The sequence below is a fragment of the Bufo gargarizans genome, chromosome 7 (assembly GCF_014858855.1).
Source record: "Bufo gargarizans isolate SCDJY-AF-19 chromosome 7, ASM1485885v1, whole genome shotgun sequence".
NCBI classification, from domain to species: Eukaryota; Metazoa; Chordata; class Amphibia; order Anura; family Bufonidae; genus Bufo; species Bufo gargarizans.
In genome coordinates this window covers 150026538-150039557 of record NC_058086.1, presented here as the reverse complement: position 1 = coordinate 150039557, position 13020 = coordinate 150026538, and the positions used below count along the sequence as shown (strand labels likewise).

Sequence of the window (13020 nt, the reverse complement as noted above, 5' to 3'; positions counted from 1 at the left end):
GCTCTGACATGTCGGGGTAGTTGTGAATGAACTTCTGCACCACCAAATTCAGCACATGCGCCAAGCAAGGGATGTGCGTCAAATTGGCTAGTCCCAGAGCTGCAACGAGATTTCGCCCATTATCACACACCACCAGGCCGGGCTTGAGGCTCACCGGCAGCAACCACTCGTCGGTCTGTTGTTCAATACCCCGCCACAACTCCTGTGCGGTGTGGGGCCTGTCCCCCAAACATATGAGTTTCAGAATGGCCTGCTGACGTTTACCCCGGGCTGTGCTGAAGTTGGTGGTGAAGGTGTGTGGCTGACTGGATGAGCAGGTGGAAGAAGAGGAGGAGGAAGCCGAGAAGGAGGAGGTGGCAACAGGAGGCAAAGAATGTTGCCCTGCGATCCTTGGCGGCGGCAGGACGTGCGCCAAACAGCTCTCCGCCTGGGGCCCAGCTGCCACTACATTTACCCAGTGTGCAGTTAGGGAGATATAGCGTCCCTGGCCGTGCTTACTGGTCCACGTATCTGTGGTTAGGTGGACCTTGCTACAGATGGCGTTGCGCAGTGCACACTTGATTTTATGGGATACTTGGTTGTGCAGGGAAGGCACGGCTCTCTTGGAGAAGTAGTGCCGGCTGGGAACAACATACTGTGGGACAGCAAGCGACATGAGCTGTTTGAAGCTGTCTGTGTCCACCAGCCTAAATGACAGCATTTCATAGGCCAGTAGTTTAGAAATGCTGGCATTCAGGGCCAGGGATCGAGGGTGGCTAGGTGGGAATTTACGCTTTCTATCAAATGTTTGTGAGATGGAGAGCTGAACGCTGGCGTGTGACATGGTTGAGACGCTTGGTGACGGAGGTGGTGGTGGTGGTGTTGGTGGTACATCCCCTGTTTGCTGGGCGGCAGGTGCCAACGTTCCTCCAGAGGCGGAGGAAGAGGCCGAGGCGGCAGCAGCAGAATAGGCCGAGGCGGCAGCAGCAGAAGAGGTAGCAGGGGGAGCCTGAGTGACTTCCTTGGTTTTAAGGTGTTTACTCCACTGCAGTTCATGCTTTGCATGCAGGTGCCTGGTCATGCAGGTTGTGCTCAGGTTCAGAACGTTAATGCCTCGCTTCAGGCTCTGATGGCACAGCGTGCAAACCACTCGGGTCTTGTCGTCAGCACATTGTTTGAAGAAGTGCCATGCCAGGGAACTCCTTGAAGCTGCCTTTGGGGTGCTCGGTCCCAGATGGCGGCGGTCAGTAGCAGGCGGAGTCTCTTGGCGGCGGGTGTTCTGCTTTTGCCCACTGCTCCCTCTTTTGCTACGCTGTTGGCTCGGTCTCACCACTGCCTCTTCCTCCGAACTGTGAAAGTCAGTGGCACGACCTTCATTCCATGTGGGGTCTAGGACCTCATCGTCCCCTGCATCGTCTTCCACCCAGTCTTGATCCCTGACCTCCTGTTCAGTCTGCACACTGCAGAAAGACGCAGCAGTTGGCACCTGTGTTTCGTCATCATCAGAGACATGCTGAGGTGGTATTCCCATGTCCTCATCATCAGGAAACATAAGTGGTTGTGCGTCAGTGCATTCTATGTCTTTCACCGCTGGGGAAGGGCTAGGTGGATGCCCTTGGGAAACCCTGCCAGCGGAGTCTTCAAACAGCATAAGAGACTGCTGCATAACTTGAGGCTGAGACAGTTTCCCTGGTATGCATGGGGGTGATGTGACAGACTGATGGGGTTGGTTTTCAGGCGCCATCTGTGCGCTTTCTGCAGAAGACTGGGTGGGAGATAATGTGAACGTGCTGGATCCACTGTCGGCCACCCAATTGACTAATGCCTGTACCTGCTCAGGCCTTACCATCCTTAGAACGGCATTGGGCCCCACCATATATCGCTGTAAATTCTGGCGGCTACTGGGACCTGAGGTAGTTGGTACACTAGGACGTGTGGATGTGGCAGAACGGCCACGTCCTCTCCCAGCACCAGAGGGTCCACTAACACCACCACGACCATGTCCACGTCCGCGTCCCTTACTAGATGTTTTTCTCATTGTTATGGTTCACCACAACAACAAATATATTATTTGGCCCAATGTATTGTATTCAAATTCAGCGGGATATAAATTTGAGGCCTAGTATTTAGGCGCTGGGTGACCGGTATGGATTTAGTGACAGAATTAGACTTGGAAATGCACAGAAGCGTGTGTGTGAAGTTATTCTGAATGACCCTATGTGCACCTTCAATATTATATACCCTTTTAGGGATAGATTTCAAATAGCTCTGATATAGCAGAAACCACTAAATTATGAAATTGCTAAATTGGGAATTGTACTTCAACCCAGAACAAAAAATGTGCTTTGACGGACACTAAATATCTTGCCCAGCAACAACAGTACAGCGGTGGGTAACGAGAGATTTAGAGGGATTTAAATTTGAGGCCTAGTATTTAGGCGCTGGGTCACCGGTATGGATTTAGTGACAGAATTAGACTTGGAAATGCACAGAAGCGTGTGTGTGAAGTTATTCTGAATGACCCTATGTGCACCTTCAATATTATATACCCTTTTAGGGATAGATTTCAAATAGCTCTGATATAGCAGAAACCACTAAATTATGAAATTGCTAAATTGGGAATTGTACTTCAACCCAGAACAAAAAATGTGCTTTGACGGACACTAAATATCTTGCCCAGCAACAACAGTACAGCGGTGGGTAACGAGAGATTTAGAGGGATTTAAATTTGAGGCCTAGTATTTAGGCGCTGGGTCACCGGTATGGATTTAGTGACAGAATTAGACTTGGAAATGCACAGAAGCGTGTGTGTGAAGTTATTCTGAATGACCCTATGTGCACCTTCAATATTATATACCCTTTTAGGGATAGATTTCAAATAGCTCTGATATAGCAGAAACCACTAAATTATGAAATTGCTAAATTGGGAATTGTACTTCAACCCAGAACAAAAAATGTGCTTTGACGGACACTAAATATCTTGCCCAGCAACAACAGTACAGCGGTGGGTAACGAGAGATTTAGAGGGATTTAAATTTGAGGCCTAGTATTTAGGCGCTGGGTCACCGGTATGGATTTAGTGACAGAATTAGACTTGGAAATGCACAGAAGCGTGTGTGTGAAGTTATTCTGAATGACCCTATGTGCACCTTCAATATTATATACCCTTTTAGGGATAGATTTCAAATAGCTCTGATATAGCAGAAACCACTAAATTATGAAATTGCTAAATTGGGAATTGTACTTCAACCCAGAACAAAAAATGTGCTTTGACGGACACTAAATATCTTGCCCAGCAACAACAGTACACCGGTGGGTAACGAGAGATTTAGAGGGAATTAAATTTGAGGCCTAGTATTTAGGCGCTGGGTCACCGGTATGGATTTAGTGACAGAATTAGACTTGGAAATACACAGTAGCGGGTGTGTGTGAAGTTATTCTGAATGACCCTATGTGCACCTTCAATATTATATACCCTTTTAGGGATAGATTTCAAATAGCTCTGATATAGCAGAAACCACTAAATTATGAAATTGCTAAATTGGGAATTGTACTTCAACCCAGAACAAAAAATGTGCTTGAACGGACACTAAATATCTTGCCCAGCAACAACAGTACAGCGGTGGGTAACGAGAGATTTAGAGGGAATTAAATTTGAGGCCTAGTATTTAGGCGCTGGGTCACCGGTATGGATTTAGTGACAGAATTAGACTTGGAAATACACAGTAGCGGGTGTGTGTGAAGTTACTCTGAATGACCCTATGTGCACCTTCAATATTATATACCCTTTTTGGGATAGATTTCAAAGAGCTCTGATATAGCAGGAACCACTAAATTATGAAATTGCTAAATTGGGAATTGTATTTCAACCCAGAACAAGAAATGTGCTTGAACGGACACTAAATAACTCGCCCAGCTACAGCACTAGGGACAGATTTAGCTGGATATAAATTTGAGGCCTAGTATTTAGGCGCTGGGTGACCGGTATGGATTTAGTGACAGAATTAGACTGGGATATGGCCAAAAAATGAACAGACTATTGCTGGTTAAATGCACTTGGTGTGACAGCTTCACCCTGATGTAGGCTTTAGCCAAAAAACAACCACACCATTGAGGGTTAAATGCACTTGGTGACAGGCGCAGCTTGCCCCTGATTTTGTATATGGCCAAAAAATGAACAGACTATTGCTGGTTAAATGCACTTGGTGTGACAGCTTCACCCTGATGTAGGCTTTAGCCAAAAAACAACCACACCATTGAGGGTTAAATGCACTTGGTGACAGGCGCAGCTTGCCCCTGATTTTGTATATGGCCAAAAAATGAACAGACTATTGCTGGTTAAATGCACTTGGTGTGACAGCTTCACCCTGATGTAGGCTTTAGCCAAAAAACAACCACACCATTGAGGGTTAAATGCACTTGGTGACAGGCGCAGCTTGCCCCTGATTTTGTATATGGCCAAAAAATGAACAGACTATTGCTGGTTAAATGCACTTGGTGTGACAGCTTCACCCTGATGTAGGCTTTAGCCAAAAAACAACCACACCATTGAGGGTTAAATGCACTTGGTCGCAGCTTGTGCTGGCGCACCACAAGACACAAAATGGCCGCCGATCACCCCAGAAAAATGAGACTGACAAACGGTCTGTGCAGCCTAAAAACAGTGAGCAATTGAGGATCAGCAGCTCAATGATCCACAGCTGCAGATCGATCAGTTAATCAAGTCCTTTGGAGGAGTTAATCTGCCTAATCTCGCCCTACTGTCGCAGCCGCAACCTCTCCCTACGCTAATCAGAGCAGAGTGACGGGCGGCGCTATGTGACTCCAGCTTAAATAGAGGCTGGGTCACATGGTGCTCTGGCCAATCACAGCCATGCCAATAGTAGGCATGGCTGTGATGGCCTCTTGGGGCAAGTAGTATGACGCTTGTTGATTGGCTGCTTTGCAGCCTTTCAAAAAGCGCCAAGAAAGCGTCACAAAAGCGCGAAGAAAGCGACGAACACCGAACCCGAACCCGGACTTTTACGAAAATGTCCGGGTTCGGGTCCGTGTCACGGACACCCCAAAATTCGGTACGAACCCGAACTATACAGTTCGAGTTCGCTCATCCCTACATATGATCATAAAACAGTTTCTCTGCAATTAGGTCATGGTTCGACATGGGAGCAAGAACATTAGATTCAACTGGCAAGGGCTCATTGGACATGTGAGCTGGTTTTAATAGAATGGATTTGATGACAGATTCCCTTTTAAAGGGTTGTGCAAGAATGAGAGGGTTTTGGCAAACCAACCCACTTGGCTACACCTGTAAAGGAAAACTTACCTACTTTCCAGCACTGGCTCTCTGCTCCTTCTCCTCCTGGCCTGCAATGCTCTGCTGGTCTCCCTTGCTGAGAACATCCAGTTTGACATGGCTACAGCCAATCTGCCTCCCCTAAAGTCATTATAAATGGTCACATGACACAAGGCGATCAGGTTACTGCCATGGCCAGTAAATGGCTGCAGGTGTCCAGATGGTTTTAGCGATGGAGCCCAGCAAAACTTTTAACGCCAACAGGAGAAGGAGTGGGGAACCAGCACTTAGAAGCAGTTAAGAAAGCTTCCCTTCACAGCTCTGACTAAGAGGATGCCCCCCCACCTCAATTCTTTCACAATCACATTAAGTGCATTGCATTTCCTTATATGCAATTTAAGTGCATTTTAGCATATTTGTGGCATTTCAGTCCTAATATTAAAAGGAGTTATCGAGTTGTAGAATATCAAGTTGTATTGTTATTTCTAAGCATTTAGTAGAGACACAGAAGAAGAAAATACACCTAAAAACTTACCATAAAATTCCAGAGGCCACCAACACAGTCACTCTTCTCAAAACAGGTTGCATTAAGGCCAACCTCTAAACTGCATTTCAGAGCAGCAAGTCCACTTATACCAGAGCCAATTATCGCTACAGTTTTTGACATGACCTATGTAAATGGGTTTAAAAAAAACATGAAATTTCAATAAAAATGTTTCTATTCTTACATATTGATCTTCATATATACTGTAAATAAAAATTTGCATTTTTGAAAACTCATACTAAGGAGCAACTAGGCTCAGTCAGATATTTGATAATAAAATTTTAAAAAGCATATAAAGTTTCTCCAGATTCTCTAAGTGTACCAATTTTGGTGATACACACTGTTAGTTATGGCCATACCATCAACACTCCTGTTCTGTTCAGTTTAATAAAATTCAGGCTATGAACAATGTGGAGCCCTGGTTTATTTTTTTGTAAATTATTTGTTACAGTTTACTGAGGCAAGCAATCCTGAATGTATCTGAGGTAGCCATTAGAGATGAGCGAATTTCTCAAAAATTTAATTGGGCCGGTTCGCCGAATTTATTTGCGGCGAATCGTGTTAAAAAAACGGCTATTTCCTAGTTGCAAAGAGCCTTTATGTAGTGTCCCACTAGGTAGGAGTGGGCACTACACAAGGGTCAATTGGGTAGCGTGTTACTTCTGCTCACAAGGGACAGTGATATTATATTTATCCATGCATTGTAATGTATTTTCTGTGTGTTTTTATATTTGTATGTTTCCCCTGTTAATGCTCAGCAGGCCTATTTGGGTGTAATTAGACATCCTAGATACTAGAGGGAGATAGGGAGCCCCTAGTATAAATGTCCAGGCACAGACAGGGAGGGGTTAGGTCATAGTCAGGAGTCTGTGGAGACAGAAGTGAGAAGGCACCAGCCAGAGATATGCTGAGGGCCTCCTCCTGACATGCAGCTGGATAGTCCAGGCTTCTAGTTGCACCAGGAGGCTAGAAGGAGTACAGCCTGCCTGGAGACCAGTAATCCAGCTAACACAGATTAAGTAACCCCAGTAGTAGGAATGGACCTCCTGGGAGAAACCTGCAGCCACCTTCCAACCCAGCAGAGAAGTAAGCGGAGAGGCGGAGGTACTTTAATATAAAGCAGGCAGGGGCGTACATACAGGGGTCGCAGGGGTCGCAGTTGCGACGGGCCCGGCCCTCCAGGGGGCCCGGCCGCCTGTGGACCCCTGGCCCCGCCCTGCAGTAGTGCTGTATAAACCAGGCGGCCGACCCGGGGCCCGCTCCCGGGCCCGCCTCCCAGGCCCGCCTCCCAGTGTTATGTGCTATGTGCCAGCCCTACCCTCCTTCAGTCTCCTCCCCCTGATTCTCCTCCCCTGATTCTCCTGTGGGTGCGGCGGTGCGGCGGTGCGGCGCGCCTCGTCATTTCCTATTGGGCGGCCGCACCGGACATGACGCTTCCCAAGGCTGCGCAGACGCACAACGACGCCGAGACGCAGCAGGGAGAAGGCGCCGGAAGCTCGCGAAGATGCAGGTGCCAGTCCGAAATGAAGATAAGATTAGATTTGTAAAGAAAAATAAAATAAAAAAAAGGTCTTCAGAATTGCTCAGAATAGACTCAGAGTAGGGTCTGCTGGGGGCTGGCAGGGGCTGGCTTTATAACTAGCTCTCCTATATTTCTGTAGCCGGCAACCTCTGACTGCCCAGTTGGGCTGAAACTACTACACCCAACATGTTCTGGCAGTAATAGTAAATGGATATTGGTGCCATTCTGAGCTACTAGTCTATATAATACATATGTATTATATAGACTAGTAGCTCAGAATTACAGACAGTTACTATCGCAACACCCTGCAGGTCTGGCGTGCTGCATTTATAGTGGTGTAGAACACTGTGCATTTCAGTAACACACATAGGGAGTCTGATGTGGTAGTGAAACAATACTGTGAGTCCATATGACGTGCAGATGACAGGCGTCGCTCTTAGAATCACTGCACACTTCACTTATTTGGGCAGTTAAGGGTCCAAAACTGACCAAATAACTCAAGTGTGAACTCAGCCCCCTTTTTACACCATCGACAGCTGATTCCACATAGATTACTACAGAACCAGTTCTATTAAACGCTTATACAAATGGAGCCCCCTGACAGAGTGGAGAGGGTGTCAGCAGTAAGTTTGTGTTGACATCACTGATTATTTTGCCCTTCCTCTTATCCATCACAACAATAACCCCCCAAAAAACGGATCCTGTCCGTGGAGCATCTGCCTTCACTCGGTCAGCATTTGGTCAGTAATCAATCAGTATTGCTAAAGCCCCAAAAAAGAGTGGATCCAAAACAGAAATGACACGTGAATGGAATATTTGTATGTCTTCTGTGTTTTGAACCCAATCCTGCTTTTGGCTACCAAATCATAAGCCAATTCTGATGCAAAATAAGGACCATGTCATGCAGGTCTTACAGCTGTTACATAGACAGGATCCACTGTGCGTCTCATTTTTTATTCCTTCTGACAGATTAGAAGAAGGGTCAAATACATTTTGTCAGCCAGGCCGAAAGGCAAAATAGTGGACCAATCATGAAGTGGGGAGGGTGGGAACAGCATGAGAAGTCCACAGAGTGGCTCTATGACATAGTGGTGAGGTGGAAGCAGCATGAGGAGGCCACAGAGTGGCACAATGACAGCGTGTGGAGGTGGCGGCAGCAGCAGCATCAGGAGGAGGCTACAGGGTGGCACAATGACAGTTCGGAGGTGGAAGCAGCATGAGGAGACTACAGATTGGCACAATGACAGATTGTGGAGATGTCAGCAGCAGCATCAGGAGGCCAAAGATTGGCACAATGACAGAGTGTAGAGGTGGCAGCATAGCAGTTTCAGGAGGAGGCCACATGGTGGCACAATGACAGAGTGTGGAGGTGGTAGAAGCATCATCAGGAGGCCACAGAGTGGCTAGGTGACATAGTGTTGAGGTAACAGCAGCATCAGAAGACCACAGAGTGACCCGGTGGCAGAGTGTGGAGGATGGTGGTAATACCAGTACCAGCTGAAGATGATGGGTGAAAGAAGGAGCACTTGGCATCAGATGTGTGGCAGCATCAGAATAGTAGCTGAGGCAGGTAGTCAAAAGAAACCAGTCTCTTGTCAACGTGTTGGTGTGGCACCATGGATGATCTAGTCTGATGCTTTAGGCATTGGTGGGTGGAAATCCTGGCTGATCCATGCCTGATTCATCTCGACAAAGGTCAGTCTCCACATTTTGGATGGGCAAGCGAGTTCTTCTTGGGGTACTATGGCCCCCGCTGCACTAAACACCCGCTCTGATGCCACACTACTGGCCGGGCAGGACAACTTTTCCAGGGCATACTCTGCCAGTTGCGACCACAAATCCAATTTGGCTGCCCAGTAGTCCAGTGAATCTTCAATGTGGGGCGGCAGGGTGCTATCCAAGTATGCCGCCACCTGCTGGTTCAGGTCCTGCTCCAGGTCTAGCTGCTGCTGCTACTGGTTAGTAGTTTCTTCTCTAGGTGGGTGAAGAAAGCTGCTCATCAGTGACTCTAGTCTCAAGTTTCTGCTGATGGAGCTGGAACTGCTCCTACCCCCCCACCTTGCCACAGCAGCCATGGCAGAGGAACGTGAGCGCAGAGGGCCCCCCAGTCAGACCTGCAAGAGGATGGAAGATGGCGCAGATAGGCAGCAGCCAACTGACTACATAGGATGTTTCTATAGTAGTTCAGTGTGTCCTCCCTCTCAGCGGGTGTAAAAAAGGCCCCCATTTTGGACCGGTAGCGAGGGTCCAACAAGGTGGAGAGCCAGAAGTCATCCCTCTGCCGAATGGTGGCAATTTGGCTGTCACTACGCAAGCAAGTGAGCATGCATCGGGCCATTTGTGCAAGTGACTCGGAAGGACTCCCTGCCTCCATCTCCACAGCATACTGCCATGATGTGTCTGGGTCCTCTGCCTCTTCTTCCTCATCACCCTGTAGCTCCTCTTGCTGCTCCTGCTCTGTCTCTCCTGTCACCTGTGTAGAAATAACACCAATTTCGCTACACATTACTTGTGCTCCAATGTCCTCCTCCTCCTCCAGTTCAGCCCCCACAGGGCTCATGTGGCCGTGCGATCTAAGCGCCACGTCTCCAGTCCGCTGAACAGCCAGATTTACCAGAATCTATTCCAGGACATGAAGCAGTGGATTGACGTTGTTCATACCGTAGTCCTGGCGACTGACAAATAACATGGCCTCCTCAAAAGGTCTGAGCAAACGGCAGGTGTCACGCATAAGCTACCACTGGATGACATCAAAGTTACACAGGGGAGTCCTGTTCGCTTAGATCATCAAGAAATTGTTTATGGCCTTTCTCTGTTCGTATAGTCGGTCCAACATATGGAGGGTGGAATTCCGTGTGGAAACGTTGCATAATAGCCTATGTTGGGGGATGCGGTTCCGCCACTGCAGCTCAAGGAGGGTGTGCTTTGCGGTGTATGAGTGGCTAAAGTACATGCAAAGTTTCCTGGCCATTTTTAGGATGTCTTACAGATGGGTGGAAGACTTCAGGAACCGCTTGACAACCAGATTGAACACATTTGCCATGCAGAGTGCATGGCTCAGCCCTCCTTGACGCAGTGGCGACACCATGTTCTTCCCATTGTTGGTCACCATGGTTCTGATTTTGAGTTTTCGCAGAGAAAGCCAGGATTTCATTTCTTGATGAAGGACATAGAGCAGTTCCTCGGCAAACGAGGTGTAGAACAGCGTGACATCGCCGTGCCCTGCACATGTGGTATGCTGGAGGGGCACTGTGAATTGTCCCTGCAGTGGAGGCTGAGGACACGGTGGAGGATGAGGAGGCAGAGGCAGACATTGTTGCAGGACCAATGGTGTGAGAACGTGGAAGCTTAAGCGGTGTCACCTGGCCAAGTTGCTGGTGTGGCTGTGCAGGAACCACATTCACTGAGTGGGCCGTAAAGGACATATATTGTCCCTGATCGCAGTTACAGCTCCACACGTCGGCGTTGCCGTGCACTTTGGCAGACACCGACAGTCTGGCACACCTTCTGTTCTACATATGTGTGCAGGGCTGGTATTGCCTTTTTGGCAAATAAATGACGGCTTGGGACTCTCCACCTCAGCTTGGCACAAGCCATCAGTTCTCTTGGAAAGGGAGGGACTGCAGCACCAGCAACTTGGCCAGGAGCACATTCAGCATCTGCACTGTTGGATAAGTGCGCGCATAATGTTGTCTCTTGGCAATTGCTTCGGTGATCTATTTCTGACGGAACGACTGACAAAGAGTAGGAGGAGGAACAGGAGCATCAGGACCAGCAGATGATGGAAAGGACAAACAGCTCCCTTTGGCTGAGGTGGTGGAGCCTTGACTGCCTGAAATCGGATGCGTGCCACTGGGTGATGCAGCAGGCTGGAACAACCACAGCGGAGCTACGGTTCTCCCAGGCCACTTTATGGTGATGCTGCATATGTGTTGACGCTTCACCTTCTGCCCACAGATTCTACAATTGGCCAAGTTCACCTCCTCCAGGGGCTTAACAAAAAACTGCCACACCGCCGAGTAGGTGATTTTACCCTCAACACTCCACACTGACTGACTCCGTCGCTGCTTCTGTGAACCCCTGCACCACTACTTTCCGGGCAGGTAGGCTCCTGCAAAGCGGGTGGTCTACCCCGGGCACGTTTGGCTCCCGATCTCCCACTGCAGCCACCCTGCTGACTCCCGGCCACGCTAGCGATTTGCTGGCTCCGCCGCTGCCTCACAGGCAAGCTGCCACCCTCTACTCCCGATGATGATGAAGCCCCAAATTCATTCAGCTCCCAAGTGCGATCAGCTACATCATCGAGTACTGTCTGCACGTCACTGATGTCCTCCTCAAAGGTCTCTGGGACAGGAGCCTGACTGCTCGCAACACCAGCTCCCACGCCACTATTCTCATCACTACTTGCCTGCCTTTTGGAGGAAGCAGCGGATGTCTCCTCCACATCTTGGCTGGCCAGTAGCTGCTGACTGTCCTCTATTAGCTCGTCCTTGCTGTATGGGGGTGTCTGATGTCAGTTGGGTTGAAGTGGATTACCGAGTCAACCATTCAAGAACCACTGGGTTGCTGGTCAACACACAACCGCTAGATAACACTGGAAGCTCAGGCCTCTCGCTGCGACTCCTGCTGCCACGACGCCTTACTCTGCTGCGACCTGTGCCTGCGCCAGAAACATTTAGGCCTCTGCCACTCCCCTGTGCAGGGCCTGGCACTTCTCTGTCTGACATGCTGTTAGATCAAATAAATAAATAGGAAATTAAAACATCCCAAAAAAATCTGTAATTTTCTCACTTCACCACACAACAGCTAATAAGCCTTTTTAGAAGGCTTTAGAATATATAACTGCACCGCTGAATGGCAAATAGACCCACCAATGGCCAATTACCCACCATAACCCATCTATATTGTACATTTAAGGACAACAAAAAGGCACTCCAGGATAAAACTGAGTATTTTCTTTACAAATTATCTAACACCCATCTAGGCATCACGTGACAAACATTGAATCACAAGCTCCACCACACGAGTCACGTGATAGGGCATCACATGGGACGCCAGCTATAGCGCGAGACCGAAGAAGTATGGCCGCTGCACAGAAAGCCAACACATACACGCCTGACGAAGATACAAGGGTGGGTGAGTGTACCTATACCAGGAGGGACGCCTCTGGTGTAGGTATAAAACAAGTCTTGAGTGAGTAGAGACGTTATTTAAACAGTAACATATGTTTGCAAGAAAAAGGAGGATACTAACAACCAAAAGAGGATCGTTCTGAATATGTCATTAACATGAATGGGCCAATTCTAATTGGTTATAATACATCATCCTTTTGGACATATTGCTTCGGATGATGCAATAGTGATATCATATGTACCCTATTTAGTCCATATTCCACATATATTGGACCTAATACAAGAGCGCTTTTACTGTTATGAACTTTTATGAATGGCAAAGTTACAATTTTAGTTACAATTTTTTGCCACTAATACACAACAAAAATGGGTGTAATTTTCACACTTCACCACACAACAGCTAATAAGACCTTTTTTTTCCCACAAATAAAAGACAAAAAATGCTTAGAACATATAACTGCACTGCACAAGGGCAAATAAGACATATAAATAATTCCTTGTAATAGACCCTGTTAATGGCTGTATCAATCAGCACTTGCACCCAATAATA

At 47.8% G+C, this 13020-nt stretch overlaps 1 protein-coding gene across 1 annotated transcript in view; it reads right to left on the bottom strand.

The window, feature by feature from the left end:
- Positions 1 to 13020, bottom strand: part of LOC122943240 (dimethylaniline monooxygenase [N-oxide-forming] 3-like) — a 114956-nt gene that overhangs the window by 58056 nt on the left and 43880 nt on the right. Inside the window, exon 2 of the mRNA XM_044300826.1 lies at positions 5808 to 5942. Coding sequence (XP_044156761.1) covers positions 5808 to 5939 — 132 coding nt within the window. The 5' untranslated portion in view covers positions 5940 to 5942. The remainder of the gene's footprint in view (positions 1 to 5807; positions 5943 to 13020) is intronic.